At 35.8% G+C, this 21,077-nt stretch overlaps 1 protein-coding gene across 4 annotated transcripts in view; it reads right to left on the reverse strand.

Moving 5' to 3' along the window:
• Positions 1 to 15,721, reverse strand: part of LOC132554522 (prolyl 4-hydroxylase subunit alpha-1-like) — a 32,551-nt gene extending 16,830 nt beyond the window's left edge. For 2 of the 4 annotated variants that reach the window (XM_060218840.1, XM_060218843.1), the window contains exons 1-4: positions 15,336 to 15,721; positions 3,839 to 3,990; positions 3,289 to 3,450; positions 252 to 412 (exon numbers count right to left, since the gene is read on the reverse strand). In XM_060218840.1, coding sequence (XP_060074823.1) covers positions 252 to 412; positions 3,289 to 3,450; positions 3,839 to 3,990; positions 15,336 to 15,508 — 648 coding nt within the window. In that variant the 5' untranslated portion in view covers positions 15,509 to 15,721. The remainder of the gene's footprint in view (positions 1 to 251; positions 413 to 3,288; positions 3,451 to 3,838; positions 3,991 to 15,335) is intronic. The other 2 variants (XM_060218841.1, XM_060218842.1) reach the window with 1 other exon arrangement.
• Between the last annotated feature and the right edge of the window lie 5,356 nt (positions 15,722 to 21,077).

Here is a 21,077-nt window from a genome sequence, read left to right on the forward strand (position 1 = left end):
CCTTTATCCATGCAGTTAGATTTGGACATGCAGTATCCACACACAAAGTATCATACCCAAAACATTGGGTGCTCCTCCAAAAACTGTGACAGTAAAATTTAACTCTGTCTGACATCACAAATACTCACCTGTAGGATCACTAAAATAAAACCTCAGTCGTCATGTGACTCTGGACGTTAAAGTCCATGAAAAAAATTAAAACCTACCTTTATGTGTAAAGTTTAAATGTTGTTAAATGATGATTAACTTACTTTGTACACAGAGAAGGAGAGGTAGTCAAGGATGTCCTTACGATGGACAGTCTTGTTGATTTCCTTGTCAAGTTTGTTGAGGGCGACTTCCATCCACAGTGAGGTGTGGTAGTAATCAAGATCATGATAGGCAACACGGCCTAACTCAAAGCAATCGTCCGCTACAAATAATATACACTACTATCATGTTGTTAGTAGTTTACATCAATATCTTACAACAACCCACAGTCACAATCAGACTCAACAACAGCTCAGAGTAAAACTCAACTTAAATTCACTGGCTTAACAACAGCTCAGAGTAAAACTCAACTTAAATTCACAGACATAACAACAGCTCAGAGTAAAACTCAACTTAAATTCACAGACTCAACAACAGCTCAGAGTAAAATGCAACTTAAAGTCACATTCAAACTCAACAGCAATTCAAAGTAAAACTCAATTTCCTCTCAGACTTAAATTCACAGACTCAACAACACCTCAGAGTAAAACTCAACTTAAATTCACAGACTTAACAACAGCTCAGAGTAAAACTCAACTTAAATTCACAGACTTAACAACAGCTCAGAGTAAAACTCAACTTAAATTCACAGACTCAACAACAGCTCAGAGTAAAATGCAACTTAAAGTCACATTCAAACTCAACAGCAATTCAAAGTAAAACTCAATTTCCTCTCAGAGTTCACAACTTACAAGTTTAGGAAATGTCAGATTGGAAAAGATTTTGCCAAAACATATATCTTATCTTAGTTACCATGGCAGGCAAAGGAGAGCAAACAGTACCAAAACAGGATGTATTTGCCTTCCTATATGACAACTTTCAGCTCTATCAGACAATACTTCAATTAGAACGTATCAGGAAACTCCGTCACTTTTCCAGAACATTAATTCTGGAAACATCTGATGTGTCAAATTATAGACACACAATTCCCCAAGTCTGAATAAAATTCCTTCAAACATTTAAAAGCTATTGGATATTACACAAATACATATGTACAGGGACACAGTTACAATTAAAACAACCAAACATTTTTTCAAATCTTACTGGAGGTTTGGTAATTATTGGTTTTCAAAATCCTTAAACAACAATTTTCATTGTTTCCATAGAAACAATTCTGGAAACACACAGTCAAATCAAAGCTTTTTATAAGTCCATCATTTTATCAAGTTTCATTAAAATTGATTTATGGAATGTTTGACCATCATAAATCCACTACACAAAAACCTGTGTATAGTGACCTAGTAACTATGGCAAACCAAAATTTCTGCTCACAAAAAAACTGTGTATAGTGACCTTGTAACTATGGCAAACCAAAATTTCTGCTCACAAAAAAACCTGTGTATAGTGACCTAGTAACTATAGCAAACCAAAATTTCTGCTCACAAAAAAAAACTGTATAGTGACCTAGTAACTATGGCAAACCAAACTTTCTGCTCACAAAAACCTGTGTATAGTGACCTAGTAACTATGGCAAACCAAACTTTCTGCTCACAAAAAAACTGTGTATAGTGACCTAGTAACTATGGCAAACCAAAATTTCTGCTCAAAAAAAAAAACCCTGCATGCCCATCTACACATGGTCTCTTAATGTTCTTGTCAGTTTAGGAGGAACTGTTCACACACTATTTGCACGCAAAAATCTGTGTTTATTAAGCTGGTTACCATGGCAATCAAAATTTCTGCTGACAAAAAAAATGCATGCATATTTACACATTGTTAATAACATTCCAGTAGTTTCATAGAAATTCCTTGGTCTGTATTTACCAATCGCTTATAATACAGAGTTGGGGCCTCCAATCATTCCTACCGGAGGAGTAGGATTTTTAAGAAGTTGCTTTATTTCCGAAGACTGGGCATCAACCCTACAGCCATATGGGGGCTGGAATCTATGGCTATTACAACATTGATTTCCCTTCAACCAGACCAAATTTGGGCAAAATTCAATCATTGCTACGAAGGAATAGGATTTTAAAGAGGTTGTTCTATTTCCCCAATTGGGCCTCTCATGTCCCACCCTATTGACAGTCGGGTCAATATCCTATACAACATTGATTCCCATTTAACAATAAATACTTCACACCAAATTTCAGCCCCCTTAACCGGAGAATGCTTCAGACCTTTGGCAGAGTACAATCATTCCTGCAGGAAGAAAAGAATTTTAAAGAATTTGTTCTTTTTCCCTTATTAGGGCCCATCAATTCTGCCCCAGGGGGCCAAGTCTATCTGGTTTATCAACATATACCACCTCATTCCCACATCTTACCTCATTTGCATATACCACCTTATTCACATATCTCATTCCCTTACCAGTCTTGTCCCTTACCACCTGACAATCAAACTTCTAGCAGTATACCACTTAACTCAAACGTAAGTTGACCAGGCAAAACACACATCTATCTACAGGGCATGCAGATGATCATTCATTTTCACATGCTGATAATTACAGATCTTTACAAAGTCATGTGTGTTGTTATGGGACACGGAAATCAACATACAAAACAATGTAATTAGAATCAAACAATAAAAATAAACATGATATACACAATGGAGCATGTGTGATTCTTATATTATTGCATTATTTGAAAAATGGATTCTGTCGAAACTATTTGTCATTGCTTATGGCTTGCTGGAAAGTAGTATGTATTGTATGGATGAGAGTTTGTCTTGCTTACCTATCAAAGACACTATTGGTGTACCTGAACGTTCCTCCCCTCTCCCACTTGATTCCCTCCTCCCCCTCCACCCATCCCCTACCAGCAAAAGTTCTTGTCCAGTTTGTAGGCTTGTCGAGCTTATCTATAAGTGACATCAGTAGGTTATCCTGATGACTCCCCCCCCCACCCCCTTCAAACACAGGAACAAGGTCCTTGTCCAGTTTGCAAGTTTGTCCAGGTTATCTGTTAATGAAACTGATTGGGTACCCTAAAAGTTCCCTCCAGGAATAAAGCCCTTGTGCAGCTAACCTATTAATGACATCAGTAGGGTACCCTGATGATTCCCTCCCCCTAAACCCAGGAATAAGGTCCTTGTCCAGCTTACCTGTTAATGACACAGATGGGGTACCCTGAAGGTCTCCTCCAGCAATACGGTCGGTGTCTAGTTTGTATGTATCTTGTAATCTCAGCAAAGCCACCACAGCCCCATTTAAATCTTCATATGATGGAAGACTTTCTCTCAGATGTTGGATCCGCTCTTCCAAATCTGTGTGTAATACAGTTTGAAATTATCTCGACAATAAGCTTAAGTGTACTACAAAGTTGCTTAATCAAAAATGACGAGGAAGGATTTTACAGATTAGCAGCTGCTTTTCTCTGTTCAGTTTTGCCCCTCTGTCTCTAATGGGGAAGTACCCTTGCATCACCAAAAAATGACTCATATTTACCTTATGTTGCTGTAGACCAAAATGGTCGTGAAAAAGTTTGGATTGGATTAATGAAAGATGTTTCGCTATCACATAAGCATGTTTATACACTCCACTTGGACCAGGTATCTAAACATTTTCCAGTCTTTCATCATGTCTATTTCATTGTGTCGAGAAGAGTAAATATAATCGAGTAAAACACATTCAAAATATCTCAGTAAAACTTACCAGGTTTGAGCGAATTTATCTCCCCTGTAACATCTCGATCCCAGTCTATCGTGAACCCTTTAATCAACAAGTAAGCATTGACTGGATTTCCAAGGTATTTCTCAGGATTCTGTAACACTGTTGTGCTGTGATCAGCCATGTCAGAAGCAAGCCTACAAAACATACATTTACATACAAATTACGCTAGAAATAGATTACATACAGGTCACAATAGAAACAGATTACATACAGGTTACATCAGTTACAGATTACATACAGGTTACATCAGTTACAGATTACATACAGGTCACAATAGAAACAGATTACATACAGGTTACATCAGTTACAGATTACATACAGGTCACAAGAGAAATAGATTACATACAGGTTACATCAGCAACAGATTACATACAGGTCACAATAGAAATAGATTACATACAGGTCACAAGAGAAATAGATTACATACAGGTTACATCAGCAACAGATTACATACAGGTCACAACAGAAATAGATTACATACAGGTCACAATAGAAATAGATTACATACAGGTAACATCAGCAACAGATTACATACAGGTTACATCAGTTACAGATTACATACAGGTCACAATAGGAACAAATTACATACAGGTTACATCAGTTACTCATTATATACAGGTCACAATAGAAACATATTACATACAGGTTACTCCAGCAACAGTTCACCAACAGGTGACACTAGAAATTGATTACATACAGGTCACACCAGAAACAGATTACACCAGCAACAGTTTACATCCTGGTAACACTAGAAACAGGTTACATACAGGTTACTCCAGCAACAGTTCACCAACAGGTGACACTAGAAATTGATTACATACAGGTCAAACTGGAAATAGATTGCATACAGGTCACACTGGAAATAGATTACATACAGGTCACACTGGAAATAGATTACATACAGGTGACAACAGTTACAGATTAAATACAGGTAACATTACAAATATACGTGTTTAACATTCATAATGAAATCACATAGATGTATTCAATGATAGACAGACATACAGAAACACTCTATACAGTGTGCTGTAGGATAATGAAACACCATGTCAATCATTTCTATCTTATGATATGTGTACACAGGAAATGAAATGGAAACCTACATTTTGTGGGGTTTTTTTTCACTCTGATATAGCTCTACAAGAAAATTTACATGATATTATATATCAAAGGAAAAAAGCCTTACTTGGTGTTTAATTTATGTACCTGCTACCTCTCACTTCATATATATCGTGAGAAGTATCCTAATTTCCTGTGTATTGCCCGCTCTGTTAGTTTGCCCGCACTAACCAAAATAGCTGTTTTAAGAATTTCATTCTGCAGATAGCTGCTCCTGTGCAATGTCAGGGGTTACCTGCTACTAATTATATATTATTGTCTTATGAATGTCAAATAACTCTACCTGGGGAATCCCCCAATGCATTGTTTGTATCGCAGTTGACAGCTCTCACAGGAACTATTACCTTGACATGTGAACAGTATAAACAAACTAGAGAAAGTGATGATGACATACCCCTAGCAGAGATTGCTAGCCTGGATAGGGAACAGCTAGGTCTGGGTATTGGGCTGATACACTTCTGGTCAGCTGTGACAAACTTGGTTCATTTCAGAATATTTTATTGATAAAAATAATCAATAAGATTGGACATCATGCTAGAGCCTATATAAGCGTTCTCCCAGACAAACTTCGTTCATTCCAGAACAATATTAAATATTCTCCCAGACAAGCTTCATTCATTCCAGAACAATATTAAATATTCTCCCAGACAAACTTCGTTCATTCCAGAACAATATTAAATATTCTCCCAGACAAGCTTCGTTCATTCCAGAACAATATTAAATATTCTCCCAGACAAGCTTCGTTCATTCCAGAACAATATTAAATATTCTCCCAGACAAGCTTCGTTCATTCCAGAACAATATTAAATATTCTCCCAGACAAGCTTCGTTCATTCCAGAACAATATTAAATATTCTCCCAGACAAACTTCGTTCATTCCAGAACAATATTAAATATTCTCCCAGACAAACTTCGTTCATTCCAGAACAATATCAAATATTCTCCCAGACAAACTTCGTTCATTCCAGAACAATATCAAATATTCTCCCAGACAAGCTTCGTTCATTCCAGAACAATATTAAATATTCTCCCAGACAAACTTCGTTCATTCCAGAACAATATTAAATATTCTCCCAGACAAGCTTCGTTCATTCCAGAACAATATTAAATATTCTCCCAGACAAACTTCGTTCATTCCAGAACAATATTAAATATTCTCCCAGACAAGCTTCGTTCATTCCAGAACAATATTAAATATTCTCCCAGACAAGCTTCGTTCATTCCAGAACAATATTAAATATTCTCCCAGACAAACTTCGTTCATTCCAGAACAATATCAAATATTCAATGTGTTGGATAATTAAAACAAACTATTTGTGGGTTTTTTTTTTCATTGTCTATCTGACATTTGACAGATTTCTTATAGCATGCAGGTTTTTTTTTTGAAAACGTTTCATCAGATAGCCCGCTTTATCAGATAGCCCGCAGATGGTTTTTTTTTTCTATATTTCAAATCATACAGCCCATAGGTAATAGGCAAGAATTCACTGAGTGTTGCACAAAAAACTTGAGAAGCAATGAATCACTTTAATTGACAAAATAAAATATTGTCACCTCTGATCTCTACTAGTTTTTAAGACTTAGTAATGACAAATCTTAATGATCAATTTCCAAATTAGGCCCCTAAAAAAGAGCTACAATCTTCGTTACTTATCTAACATAACACTGACTTTCTTTGGACCAGGAAAGCTCAAATAATCAAATCTGCTTGCAATCCTGTCACAATCCTGGATGCTGAAGATATACAAAACTTACATGTTCCCTATTTAAATCCTGCCATCTGGTCTAAAGAAAGACACAACTTCCATTTATTAAATCAAAGATCCTCTTTAGGAATAATTATTCAAACCATCAGCTTTCTGTCAGGTGCACCAAAATAGAACATCTTATAATGTTGATTAGGGCTGACTAATTTGTCATTGAAGACAAGGTTAAACTGTTCACAGCGAACAATGTGGTGTAGCAGTTAAACAGTCTTTAATCAAGTAAAATGACATCTAATTCAAATAACTGGAAGTCTGATTTAATATCAAATGTCATCCTTTTCTTTTTATCAAATCCAATCTAAACTGAGCCTAACATGAGAAAATATATACAGGGTATGGTGACGTCAAGTACTGGGGTAGGTCTACAATGCAGTGTAGATTAACAAAAATACTTGAGGCTGCATGATGCCTTAGTAATCATCAGTTAATTATTCGGAAAGATCTTCGATATAAAAATTGCAGTATGCCTACGAGTTGAAGCTTTGTGCCTGCCACCTTAGGTGTTCTAGTAACTGTGTACATGATCATAATTCACTACCAGATAATCAGAATTTCATATTTCATCTTGTAGATTAGAATTAAGACTACATGTCACCTGTTTAATAATCCTGTCTGCCAGAATTTTTTTTAAAATTTTGATTTTACTTAATTTACCTATGGTATCGTCAAAGATACACAAACTATATATCATAAATTTAAACATTTGTATTTGTACTTATTCTACATAATAAACATATGTTGTATTTTCAGTGCCAAAAGTTTGTCCACAACATAATTTCCTTTTTTAATTTTTTTTTCTTTTATGCCTCACAACATGTTCTTGTATGTTACTACACACTGTGCAGCCAAACAAATTGCATTAATCCATTTGACTAGTCTAGCTTTAGGACGCTTCACTATCTCGTATATCACTCAAGTCTAATGAGAAAATGGAGATCCAATTAATATTATTATACCATCATTTCAACTACCGAAGTATAGAATAACCACGAGCTACAAAACATCTCTGATTATCTGTATTCTAGATGTACTAGTTTTAATATAAGGCTGTCAGACAACTGCAAGAGAAGGCCTGCATTATTACAGCCTTCTCAACACAGTAATATTACAAATATTTTCTGGTCTGAATTTGGCTCTCAGAATTATTCATAGAACATAAATCCGATATCTCCTCTAAAGCTAACTATGTTGGATCTTGCCCCCTCTCCCCCCTGCTGGGGCCTCTTGGATCTTGCCCCTCTCCCCCCTGCTGGGGCCTCTTGGATCTTGCTCCTCTCCCCCCTGATGGGGCCTCTTGGATCTTGCCCCTCTCCCCCCTGCTGGGGCCTCTTGGATCTTGCTCCTCTCCCCCCTGCTGGGACCTCTTGGATCTTGCCCCTTTCTTTATTTTAGATAAATGTGCAATTTCATATATATATATAGATATAGATATTTGTACAATTCTAGATTAATACAGTCTTGTAAAGTTGTATAGAAAAGTGTACAATTCTGGATTAATACATGCAGGCCTACAGTGTTGTATAGATAAGTGTACAATTCTGGATTAATACAGTGTTATATAGATAAATGTACAATTCTGGATTAATACAGTGTTATATTGGTAAGTGTACAGTTCTGGATTAATACAGTTTAGTATAGATAAGTGTACAATTCTGGGTTAATACAGTTTTGTATAGATAAATGTACAATTCTGGGTTAATACAGTGTTATATAGATAAATGTACAATTCTGGATTAATACAGTGTTATATAGATAAATGTACAATTCTGGGTATAGATAAGTGTACAATTCTGGATTAATACAGTTTAGTATAGATAAATGTACAATTCTGGGTTAATACAGTGTTATATAGATAAATGTACAATTCTGGATTAATACAGTTTAGTATAGATAAATGTACAATTCTGGGTTAATACAGTGTTATATAGATAAATGTACAATTCTGGATTAATACAGTTTAGTATAGATAAATGTACAATTCTGGGTTAATACAGTTTTGTATAGATAAATGTACAATTCTGGGTTAATACAGTGTTATATAGATAAGTGTACAATTCTGGGTTAATACAGTGTTATATAGATAAGTGTACAATTCTGGGTTAATACAGTTTTGTATAGATAAATGTACAATTCTGGGTTAATACAGTGTTATATAGATAAATGTACAATTCTGGATTAATACAGTTTAGTATAGATAAGTGTACAATTCTGGGTTAATACAGTGTTATATAGATAAATGTACAATTCTGGATTAATACAGTTTAGTATAGATAAATGTACAATTCTGGGTTAATACAGTTTTGTATAGATAAATGTACAATTCTGGGTTAATACAGTGTTATATAGATAAGTGTACAATTCTGGGTTAATACAGTGTTATATAGATAAATGTACAATTCTGGGTTAATACAGTTTAGTATAGATAAATGTACAATTCTGGGTTAATACAGTGTTATATAGATAAATGTACAATTCTGGATTAATACAGTTTAGTATAGATAAATGTACAATTCTGGGTTAATACAGTTTAGTATAGATAAATGTACAATTCTGGGTTAATACAGTGTTATATAGATAAGTGTACAATTCTGGGTTAATACAGTTAAGTATAGAAAGTATACAGTTCCGGATTGAAACAGCATTGACAAATAATCACCAACATCCTCTTTTCCTATTACAGTCGTACGACAAACAGCAGTCAGATGACTGCGTCTCTTATCCCGATATTGATTTTTTCGATAACTGTACGCAATTAATTCCAGATTACCTTTTAAAGGTTTCTCCAGTAATAAAGTGGAGATTCTATTTCCTTTATGTTGATTTAATTATGTGTGTGCGACATTTTTCTCCAAAGTTCCATGACAACAGGTGTAAATTTATGGTCAATGGGAGGTCATTTTACACCAACAGCTCGTAAACCAAGACAGCCATTAGCCAGCCAAATAGACCTAATTCAGTATCATCTTCATGAAAAGCATCTCGTTAGAAAGTTTGTAATAAAAGGATGACGTAATCATGAAATTTTCCAAAATGCTGATTGGAAATTTCAGTCAAAAATATTCTAAACAATTTAAAAGCCATTGTTTTTATGTTTAGAAATGCTAGATGGTAGGGAGTTTATATCACAACCTTAACATCAAAGTAACATATTCTGGATGGTAGGGAGTGTATATCACAACCTTAACATCAAAGTAACATATTCTGGATGGTAGGGAGTGTATATCACAACCTTAACATCAAAGTAACATATTCTGGATGGTAGGGAGTGTATATCACAGCCTTAATATCAAAGTAACATATTCTGGATGGTAGGGAGTGTATATCACAACCTTAATATCAAAGTTGGATGGTAGGGAGTGTATATCACAACCTTAATATCAAAGTAATATATTCTGGATGGTAGGGATTGTATATCACAACCTAAATAACGTCAAAGTAACATATTCTGGATGGTAGGCAGTGTATATCACAACCTTAATATCAAAGTAACATATTCTGGATGGTAGGGAGTGTATATCACAACCTTAATATCAAAGTAACATATTCTGGATGGTAGGGAGTGTATATCACAACCTTAATATCAAAGTAACATATTCTGGATGGTAGGGAGTGTATATCACAACCTTAATAACGTCAAAGTAACATATTCTGGATGGTAGGGAGTGTATATCACAGCCTTAATAATGTTAAAGTAACATATTCTGGATGGTAGGGAGTGTATATCACAACCTTAATATCAAAGTAACATATTCTGGATGGTAGGGAGTGTATATCACAACCTTAATATCAAAGTAACATATTCTGGATGGTAGGGAGTGTATATCACAACCTTAATATCAAAGATGGATGGTAGGGAGTGTATAGCACAACCTTAATATCAAAGTAACATATTCTGGATGGTAGGGAGTGTATATCACAACCTTAATATCAAAGTAACATATTCTGGCTGATGGAAAGGAATTGACTGGAATCCTATACCGAAAGTTCAGAACCAGTCTGATGAGAAGTTTTAGATTTTGTTGTTAAAATGAAAGCTAACGGCACAAATGTGTGGGTTATTAGAAAAAGAGTAACGAATCATGAACACTGTCTATACCATGTCAGATTTATGGCATGATGGTGTGACAATACGGCATCTATGTCACGATCGCGTGTATTCCCCAACATTGTGTGTCATCTGCGTTTTCTTTCCTTCACTTCGTGGCGCAACTGGTGATCCATAGAGGGTAACAGACAACGCATGAACAGGAGCCATGACAGTGCTCTATCAGGCCGTGTCATGGCTGGAATAGTATTGTACTATTTATATGGCCACATATGATATTAATGTACAATATTAGGATGATGTAAACAGCTGAGTTATGATACTGAACTAGCTTCCATCAACTCCTAAAACTGAGTGGATCACCAACCATAGTAGCTTGCTTGTCAAGGATAAATCATTCAGTTCGATATGTTCAGGGAGACTTACTCATGCAAGTTTTTGATGAAGCAAGGCGTTTGAACCCAGGACTAGGCCGTGTTGGACGGCTGAGCAGACAGGCGGTTGAAGTCTTGTTACAGACAGACCATTAAGCCTTGTATCCTTTCTGAAGCTGTAATAGGTCAATACTGAAGCTTTTCGAAATGTTAGACAACTATTCAAATTTAGTTCATTAGTTAAACAGGCCCTGTAGAGACTTAACGTTTTTGTGGAAGTTGTGTGTTTGTTACATTCATTCATAACTGGTGTATATTGTATTTGCTGCCAGTTGTACACATAAATTTACAATAAACACTACTGTGTATTCTTGTCCCTGGATTGTGACTAACCTTACTTGTCCTAGGTTATAATCTATATACTTGTAGGCTAGACAGATTCCCTGGGGAACTGGGGATAAACAGAATTTAACATCTTCATGTATCATGTTTCTATCCAGTTCAACAAGACTACCACATTGTTGTATGTAACACGACATGGTGACTAAGCCTTTAACAGACCTGGCTAATTATTGTTATGTATTTACGAAAGGGGACAGAAAATGAACTCTTTCCTGTAATACACATAATTTTGTTATCGCACATTTGTACATATTGACAAATCTTCTACCGCCCTATTGCTGGACATGTCACAAAGTTGTGGTTATTTCGTCACATGTTCCTAAATATATATACACAAGTATATCAATTTTGTAAGTGTTCAGACTGTTTTTATTGCTGAAAGCACGCATTATGTATGTGCACACTGTAAAGCCAGTCATATTTGCTCTAAATCTAGTACATTTGGTTATCAATTTCTTAACAAACAAGCCCAGTTGATGTTACATAATGTATGCTCATATGATAATTTTTCAGATGCAAGAGATCATTTTAATAACTATTAATTCTGCCTGTTTGTTTGCTAGATTTATTGCCCTATGAACAGCCAGGGTCATTTTGAGGTCAGGTCACCTTCTAGTAACTGGTGGCAATCTCAATGAAACAAATGTGGGAGGCACATCCAATCCTAACCTTAACAATATTAATATATTTCTTGCCCACAAAGGGCACAACCAGGACTGTTTGTGATCTCATAATGTTTCTGAGAAATACAAACCACCCCCGGCAGACAAAGATTGTCAAACCACAAACATCAGTTCTTCACCAAAAGTTTGCTGGTCAGATGTTGTACTGACTGAATCATGTTCCCCACCTGAACTGCTAACTAGCACCTGTAATGAAGTAATATTACTTCAATTTGCTCATTATCTTTGTTGTGTATCGTGGATTAATCTAGAACTTGGGGAATACGGCCCTTCGTGAAAATGGGGATTTTTTTGGCCTATTTTGATAAAGAGAAAAATCTAAGATAGCCCTTTTGGTCAGAATTCAAATGAGGGATAGGGTTACATATATGACATCCATGAAATTTACATGAATAAAATATGACAATGTTGAGGTTTGACCAATACTTCTTTTTCATGATGGCATAATTTGAAAATATGTTGGGTAAAAACATACTTATTAGCTCTGTTTTGGGGAAATTTTCTTGATTTGTTTATATATTCAGGGAGGGAAACTTGGGGAATACTTTCCTTTTCTGGTATCAAAATTTGGCTTGATTTAATCCCTGTGTATATTTCCTTCAATTTCCATTAAACAACATTAAGACTGTCCCGTCTGTCCTGGTTGAATGCTACAGTGGGTTCTTGTTAGGAAAGTACCTGTCCTATTACATATTACAGTGGGAAAAGCTGATTGCTACAGCTGGTCCTTGGCAGGAATGTTCCCTGTCCTGTTACAGTGGACTAAAGTGATTCCTACAGGGGTTGCTTGGCAGGAAGGTCCTTGTCATGTTACAGTGGACTAAATTGATTCCTACAGGGGGTGCTTGGCAGGAAGGACCCTGTCATGTTACAGTGGACTAAATTGATTCCTGCAGGGGGTGCTTGGCAGGAAGGACCCTGTCATGTTACAGTGGACTAAATTGATTCCTACAGGGGGTGCTTGGCAGGAAGGACCCTGTCATGTTACAGTGGACTAAATTGATTCCTACAGGGTGTGCTTGGCAGGGAGGACCCTGTCCTGTCTGTTACAGTGGACTAAGTAGATTCCTACAGGGGGTGCTTGGCAGGAAGGACCCTGTCATGTTACAGTGGACTAAGCCGATTTCTACAGGGGGTGCTTAGCAAGAAGGACCTTGGCATGTTACAGTGGATTAAATTTGATTCCTACAGGGGGTGCTTGGCAGGAAGGACCCTGTCATGTTACAGTGGACTAAATTGATTCCTACAGGGGTTGCTTGGCAGGAAGGACCTGTCATGTTACAGTGGACTAAATTGATTCCTACAGGGTGTGCTTGGCAGGGAGGACCCTGTCATGTTACAGTGGACTAAATTGATTCCTACAGGTGGTGCTTAGCAAGAAGGACCCTGTCCTTTTACAGTGGACTAAGTAGATTCCTACAGGGGGTGCTTGGCAGGAATGACCCTGTCATGTTACAGTGGACTAAGCCGATTTCTACAGGGGGTGCTTAGCAAGAAGGACCTTGGCATGTTACAGTGGATTAAATTTGATTCCCTAGGGGGTGTGGTTGGCAAGAAGGACCCTGTCCTGTTACAGTGGACTAAATTGATTCCTACAGGCGTTGCTTGGCAGGAAGGATCCTGTCATGTTACAGTGGACTAAATTGATTCCTACAGGGTGTGCTTGGCAGGGAGGACCCTGTCCTGTCTGTTACAGTGGACTAAGCCGATTTCTAAAGGGTGTGCTTGGCAGGCAGGACCCTGTCCTGTTACAGTGGACTAAGCCGATTTCTACAGGGTGTGCTTGGCAGGAAGGACCCTGTCCTGTTACAGTGGACTAAGCCGATTTCTACAGGGTGTGCTTGGCAGGAAGGACACTGTCATGTTACAGTGGACTAAATTGATTCCTACAGGGTGTGCTTAGCAAGAAGGACCCTGTCCTGTTTCAGTGGACCAAGTAGATTCCTACATGGGGTTGCTTGGCAGGAAGGACCCTGTCATCTTACAGTGGACTAAATAGATTCCTACAGGGTGTGCTTTGCAAGAAGGACCATGTCCTGTTACAGTGGACTAAGCCGATTTCTACTGGGGGTGCTTTGCAAGAAGGACCCTGTTCTGTTACAGTGGACTAAATTGATTCCTACAGGGTGTGCTTGGCAGGGAGGACCCTGTCCTGTCTGTTACAGTGGACTAAGTAGATTCCTACAGAGGGTGCTTGGCAGGAAGGACCTGTCATGTTACAGTGGACTAAATTGATTCCTACAGGGTGTGCTTGGCAGGAAGGACCCTGTCATGTTACAGTAGACTAAGCTGATTTCTACAGGGGTCCTTTTCAGACCAGTATTCAGAAAGTCTACAAAATATAATCCTGTTGCTGATTTTGTCATTTCCGGTTACTGAGATATTGGAGTCCTGGATTCATTCTTTTCCTGTGAGTTTCTGCTACATTTAGAGAATCCATTGATATCCCTAAGTAACAGGACTCATCAAAATTTGGAAAACACAATCCTGGACATGTCTGGAACAATTTCATAGAAATCTCTGATGAACTTGTATAATCTTAAAGAGAAATCTCTCTATGTTAATCTATATAAATATCATTTTCCTTTCTTTTTCAGTTTAGAAAATACATATTAGGATATGAATAATATGCTTGCGTTTATAAAGTATCCATGTTCTTCCAGGCTTGATTGATTGACAGATTTTCCGTCGCTCTGACATCTCCCATGTCCAAGTATAGTTTCAAAGACTAACGTCAGTATTCTGGCAATGTGTACTTGCAGGCAAATATGCGAGTGTTATATAAATTTGTTGTAGATGCGAGAAAACATTTGGAGTCTGAATGATGAAATCCCTGTTTCCTGTCGAGTCAAATACTGTCAGAGACTTTAGTAAACATGTTTGCAGTCTCTGAATCAAAGAGATGGCATAATGGTGAACCGATTAGGCCTAAAACTCTATATACATGTTTTAGAAGAGACTTGAGCAAGTCTATCAAATGAAAAGGTCATACCTGGTACAACTTCAGGCTCTGGTTTTCTTTGAATGGGTTTAGACGGTACAAAATATTTTTAAAATTTGTCTATGGGGAAGTCGGGGTGCGATACTTACTGTTTAAGTTTAGCTAGCCTTGCTTCTTCTTCCTGAACATAGTCGTTTATGGTAGTGGCGATTTCCCTTTCTGCCCAAAGGGCAGTCTGCATGGCTGCTAAAGAAGTGAACATTTCCCCTCGGACCATCGTGATCAGTGCCACGCAAGCATACCAAACCAGAAACGCCGTCATCTTTACCTCAGGCTCAGCAACAACATACACACAAAACCGTCCAACGGCAGTAAACAACAACAACCTGCTATGTATACACGTGTGTATCCGTCACGTTCCACTGCCTCTGTGACAGTCTCCGTAGGTCGCAATGTTCACCTGGAAAACAGCTGATCGTCTCTTGAAACTTACGTTTTCCTCCGATTTTCTGTCCACGTTGTACGAGGAATGCCTACGTACCAACAGCGTACGTGCCGAGTAACTCGATCCCTCAACGGAAGTGGGGCATTCTGGAAAACTCCGCTGTATAGTCTAGCGTGTCAAATTACTTTGGACGAGTCCATTACAATTTTGACAATTGGGGTAGAAATGACAAAACTAAATCACCGTCAGATAGATTAGTTACGTAAGTACAGGATAACCAAACTGTGGGATTAGTGTGCGCCAAGTCAGTGATTACAAATTTGTTGTCAGAGATTTAGAGTAAAAGCCGATCATCCCGATCATCTTTATACCCAGTATAAAAACTCGAAGAAGAAAAACCAATATCTACCCGCCTCAATCTCACAATGCGTTTTTGTATCCAGAAGATGAGTTTCAAGGCAGCTAGGTAAAACATATCATGTCGTTTAATTAACTATATCAAATAGAAATACATACAAAATAATACAAAATATTGTAACAAAGAGATATATATACAAAATAATACAAAATATTGTATCAAAGAGATATATACACAAAATAATACAAAATATTGTATTAAAAAGAAATATGTATACAAATGTAACAAAATAAGATCCGATATTGTGTTACACAAAATATTGTATCAAAGAGATATATATACAAAAATAATACAAAATATTGTATCAAAGATATATCTATACAAAATAATACAAAATATTGTATCAAAGAGATAGATATACAAAATAATACAAAATATTGTATCAAAGAGATAGATATACAAAATAATACAAAATATTGTATCAAAGAGATATATTTATACAAAATAATACAAAATATTGTATTAAAGAGATAGATATACAAAATAATACAAAATATTGTATCAAAGAGATATATATACAAAATAATACCAAGTTTAGGGTTTTGATATGATAGCAACGTTGTAGATAGTCCATCATGTAAGTCAGATACCTAAGTTTGTGGGTAAAATGTACTACAAAATAGGTAAAAATATATCGCTAAGAGAAAAATCAGGTAGATCTCAAACCAAACAAAACAACGAATAGATTTTCGTGTCTTTTCCTCGTTAAAATATATGTAAATAGATAGCAAAACGAGATGAGTTTATCGACGTATGTGTTGCTAAGCTAAAATCGATGGTTCTCGTATGGTCTGCGGAGAACCACAAAGACACGCTGGAAACTAATTCCGTCAGATTGCTGATCACAAAAACAGATGTAATAATGAACATGACAAGATTTATTGAAAGATGTTTACTAGAATTTACGTCTGTATACAACATGTTACAGCTATATTTTTATTATCAAACAAATTAAAAAGTCATATTTTTGGCTGTCATGTTAAACTTCCCAGTAATATAATTGATGACACAACATGATACGATAATTGATAGCGGCAAATGCCATATCGTTCTGTTCCCTTAAAAAGGACGATAAAGTATATCTCGGAACGTTTCTTACAATACCATCTCGTCACACTAATTTCCACTTTAGTGAACCATTGTTTATACGAGGGTCGAAAAGTCTTTTTAATTCATTACCATATCGTACACTTTATAAATAATAACTTTATATCGAAACATCACATAATTTCCTTACTAGTTGTGATATAAAAATTAAAATATTAAAGAACAAAGCACGTGCGTGTAATATGATATCTAGATCAACCACCACTATCAGTGGCTCTCTCTCTCTCTCTCTCTCTCTCTCTCTCTCTCTCTCTCTCTCTCTCTCTCTCTCTCTCTCTCTCTCTCTCTCTCTCTCTCTCTCTCTCTCTCTCTCTCTCTCTCTCTCTCTCCTATAAAGGGCCTCTTGTATCCATCGGCCGTAATTACTCGGTGATAATATGCTATACCTATTCCAGTCTCCAACGAATATTTGTTTTTGTCAGAGTCCAGTACTAATATCAGCCATTGCCATTTCTGTAACTTACTAGACTCGTTTTATCGTCCTAAAACTACGTGTCAATGAAATATTCATGTATAGACGGCGTACTTACCCTGATGTACATATACTCAGACATCAAATGGCGTATGCTTGGTTTATTTCAGTTAAATTTACGTAGTTCAAACTGCCTTCAGCTTTTAGTTTGCCAGCCAACTTTGTTTATGATTTAAATTAAACATTATACCCAACAACCGTAACACCGAACGAGACCTTAATCTTTAATAGACCCTAATTGGATAACGCCATCGCATTAATCAGGGTCATATTACGTCATCAGCTTCCTTTATTCTAAAGATCAAACATTGAAAACATCGACTATTGTAAACGAAAAATGTGATAGTTCTGTTGTATGGACCGAATGTATTCAATGCATGTTGAATAATTGTAGACTTTCCACTTTATGGTCAATTAAAAATCTTATTAATCCTAAATTGCTTCTTTCAGATATCAAATTTACATTAACTGAGTAATTTAAACAAACCTGGACGGATATATGTCGAAATTCTCCAAAAACAATAACTTATGTGATTTTTAAGGACGAATTTGGCTTTGGAAGTTAATCCGTTGAAATTAATTATCACGAACAACGAGGTATCATTAAAAATATCCGATGATGTCTAAACGAGTACCTTTGAAAAACAGAAGTTGTGTACCTTTGGTTTAAAAAATCGATATCTTCGATTCCGCTGAGTAATTAATTACTTGAAGCACAGTATGCGTATTCACGCATGCGCGTTATATTTCTTGACTGTAAATCTAGTATAATTTCTATTATATATCTTTGTTTATCGTTATTTGTAAAGGTGTTGAGATAACAGTTACATGAATTGAAACATCTAAACGGATTTCTATTTACAGCCCAAAAGAACCTCTAAAAGTCTTGTGATGGGAACATGTCGGTTTTAATGAATGTAAAATATATTGAAAAAGTAGTGTTTTGATATTCTTAAGTTTCAAAATTTGATACGCAGACCTGTAAATATCTGATTGATTTGAAAAGGAAATATTTGACCCATATAACCATCAGTGTCTGGTGTAAGAATGGTGGTTCACAAATCTGTTGTAGATCTAGTATAAAGGCCTTTACCAGAGTGTTAATATAGACATAGTAGAGATAAAAAATACACATATACATTAAACAACCAGAAATTACTAACATGAAGACATAATCATAATACAAACTCAAATTCAATATAACTATGCCAGAATAGGAACAAAAGAAAAAAAGGAGAATAAGACCATGTGTTCCGGAAGAGTAATCGTCTTCAGCTTCATCGACGATGCCCGCCATGTAAACATTGGTCAATTCAAACAAGTAATGTCATGTTCTCAAATGAGAACAAGGCATAGTACAACGAAACAACAACAGGAAATCTAACGAGCCTCCAACATGTCCAGCTTCATATCGCTCAAAGAATTAGAACACTTCTTAATGAGATCACTTTGGCGACCGTGAGATTTCCCCATAATCTTTATCAACCTTCATATTTTGAAACCCTGTGTTACGGGTTTGTCTATCTCTTTACTTCTTGCACGAAAACCGTGACAATAGAAACAGGTCCGTGAATATCGAATCAATAGCGACATGTAAAAACCATATGTTGGGGATGCAGATATGTTGCTATCAAGAAATGGAAAACTCTTAATAGGGAAATTGAAATCATCACGCTTATCAATACAGTTTGGTGAAAAGCTGTCCATGTTGTTTCGTTGTAAGGACAAGATCCAGATAAGCGGCTAACGTAGAAGAGTCAGTCGTGTCATTGATTTCCAATTTTGATGGACGTAGTCAATAAATTTCTTGTTTTTAAAAGACAAGACGTGATCAATATGTCTGAAAGTGAAATGAAACGACCTTGCAAAGTCGTTGTGCCTTGTTTTGATCAGCTCTTTGCTGAATTCATCATTGGATGAAAACAAAAAACAAGTCAGCTAACAAAGAGACGCATTTAGGTTGAATGATAGGTATGTCAATAGTCTGTTGGAAGATCTTACCACCAAACTCGACGAAAATGTTTTCAACCAGAAACTCAGTCATTCGTAGCCCTATTTTATATTTTCCGTATATTTCTTTCTTGAATGGGTGGGGTTTTTTTTGGGTTTTTTTTAGCGAAATACGCTTCAGTATGGTTTACAACCATATATCTATACCGCCGTTCTCACTTTTCTTGGAACCGAAAGCTCATATAAGAAGAGAACAAAAGCGTTCATTTAGTTTAGCATGGGTATGGTGGTATGCTGGGTGGGAAAAAATCAAATTTTCTTATAGAAGAAGTGTATTAAGAGTGTGTCTTTAAAATCCACATACTATTAATTCCAATATTACAACAACGATATACATTTATGCGTACAAGTATACAAATTATATATTACAACAATTATATATATTTATGTGTACAAGTATACAAATTATATATTACAACAATTATATATATTTATGTGTACAAGTATACAAATTATATATTACAACAATTATATATATTTATGTGTACAAGTATACAAATTATATATTACAACAATTATATATATTTATGTGTACAAGTATACAAATTATATATTACAACAATTATATATATTTATGTGTACAAGTATACAAATTATATATTACAACAATTATATATATTTATGTGTACAAGTATACAAATTATATATTACAACAATTATATATATTTATGTGTACAAGTATACAAATTATATATTACAACAATTATATATATATTTATGTGTACAAGTATACAAATTATATATTACAACAATTATATATATTTATGTGTACAAGTATACAAATTATATATTACAACAGTTATATATATTTATGTTTAATTTCCGCTGTTAATATTTCAAACTTGATTAGAAATATTAGTGCATGATAATGATTTGATGGTAGACACGTAGTTATTCTGACTGACCACCAGGAGCTGACGGGCGGGATAAATACAGGCCAAATTGACTCAAATTTCAAAAATCTTAATATTCAGATGGTATAATCAAATAGTCGTCATTGAAGGAAATGTGTTAAGGTTCTGTATCAAAGTATGGAATATCATGATCACAGGGTCTCCCATTTCCTTCTGGGGAGGGGGTACAATTTACCATCGTTTACGTAGAATAACTATATTATGAGCACAATTTCTTTACTGAAAACGATTTAAGAATCATCAACACGGAATTGTAAAAGTTTTATCTGGCCCTTTGCGTTGTCATGTGGTGTCATTGGAGAATACATATAAAGTTGTTATAAGCAACATGGAAAGGGCAAGGATGCTACAACAGGCATTTAAAATAGCAATCAAATCCCTTTTAAAATTTCAGTTTCATCTTGAGTGTCGTTATCAAATACGCTATTAGGATTATAGTGATACTCGATTATCTAGGACTTTGTATAACCGAACCCAATTTTCATGTCAGATGCTTATTGAAAAAGGTTGCTTGGAATTTTATGG

Source organism: Ylistrum balloti, unplaced genomic scaffold, assembly GCF_031769215.1.
Source record: "Ylistrum balloti isolate Yb309-2 unplaced genomic scaffold, AGI_CSIRO_Ybal_v1 Utg370416, whole genome shotgun sequence".
NCBI classification, from domain to species: Eukaryota; Metazoa; Mollusca; class Bivalvia; order Pectinida; family Pectinidae; genus Ylistrum; species Ylistrum balloti.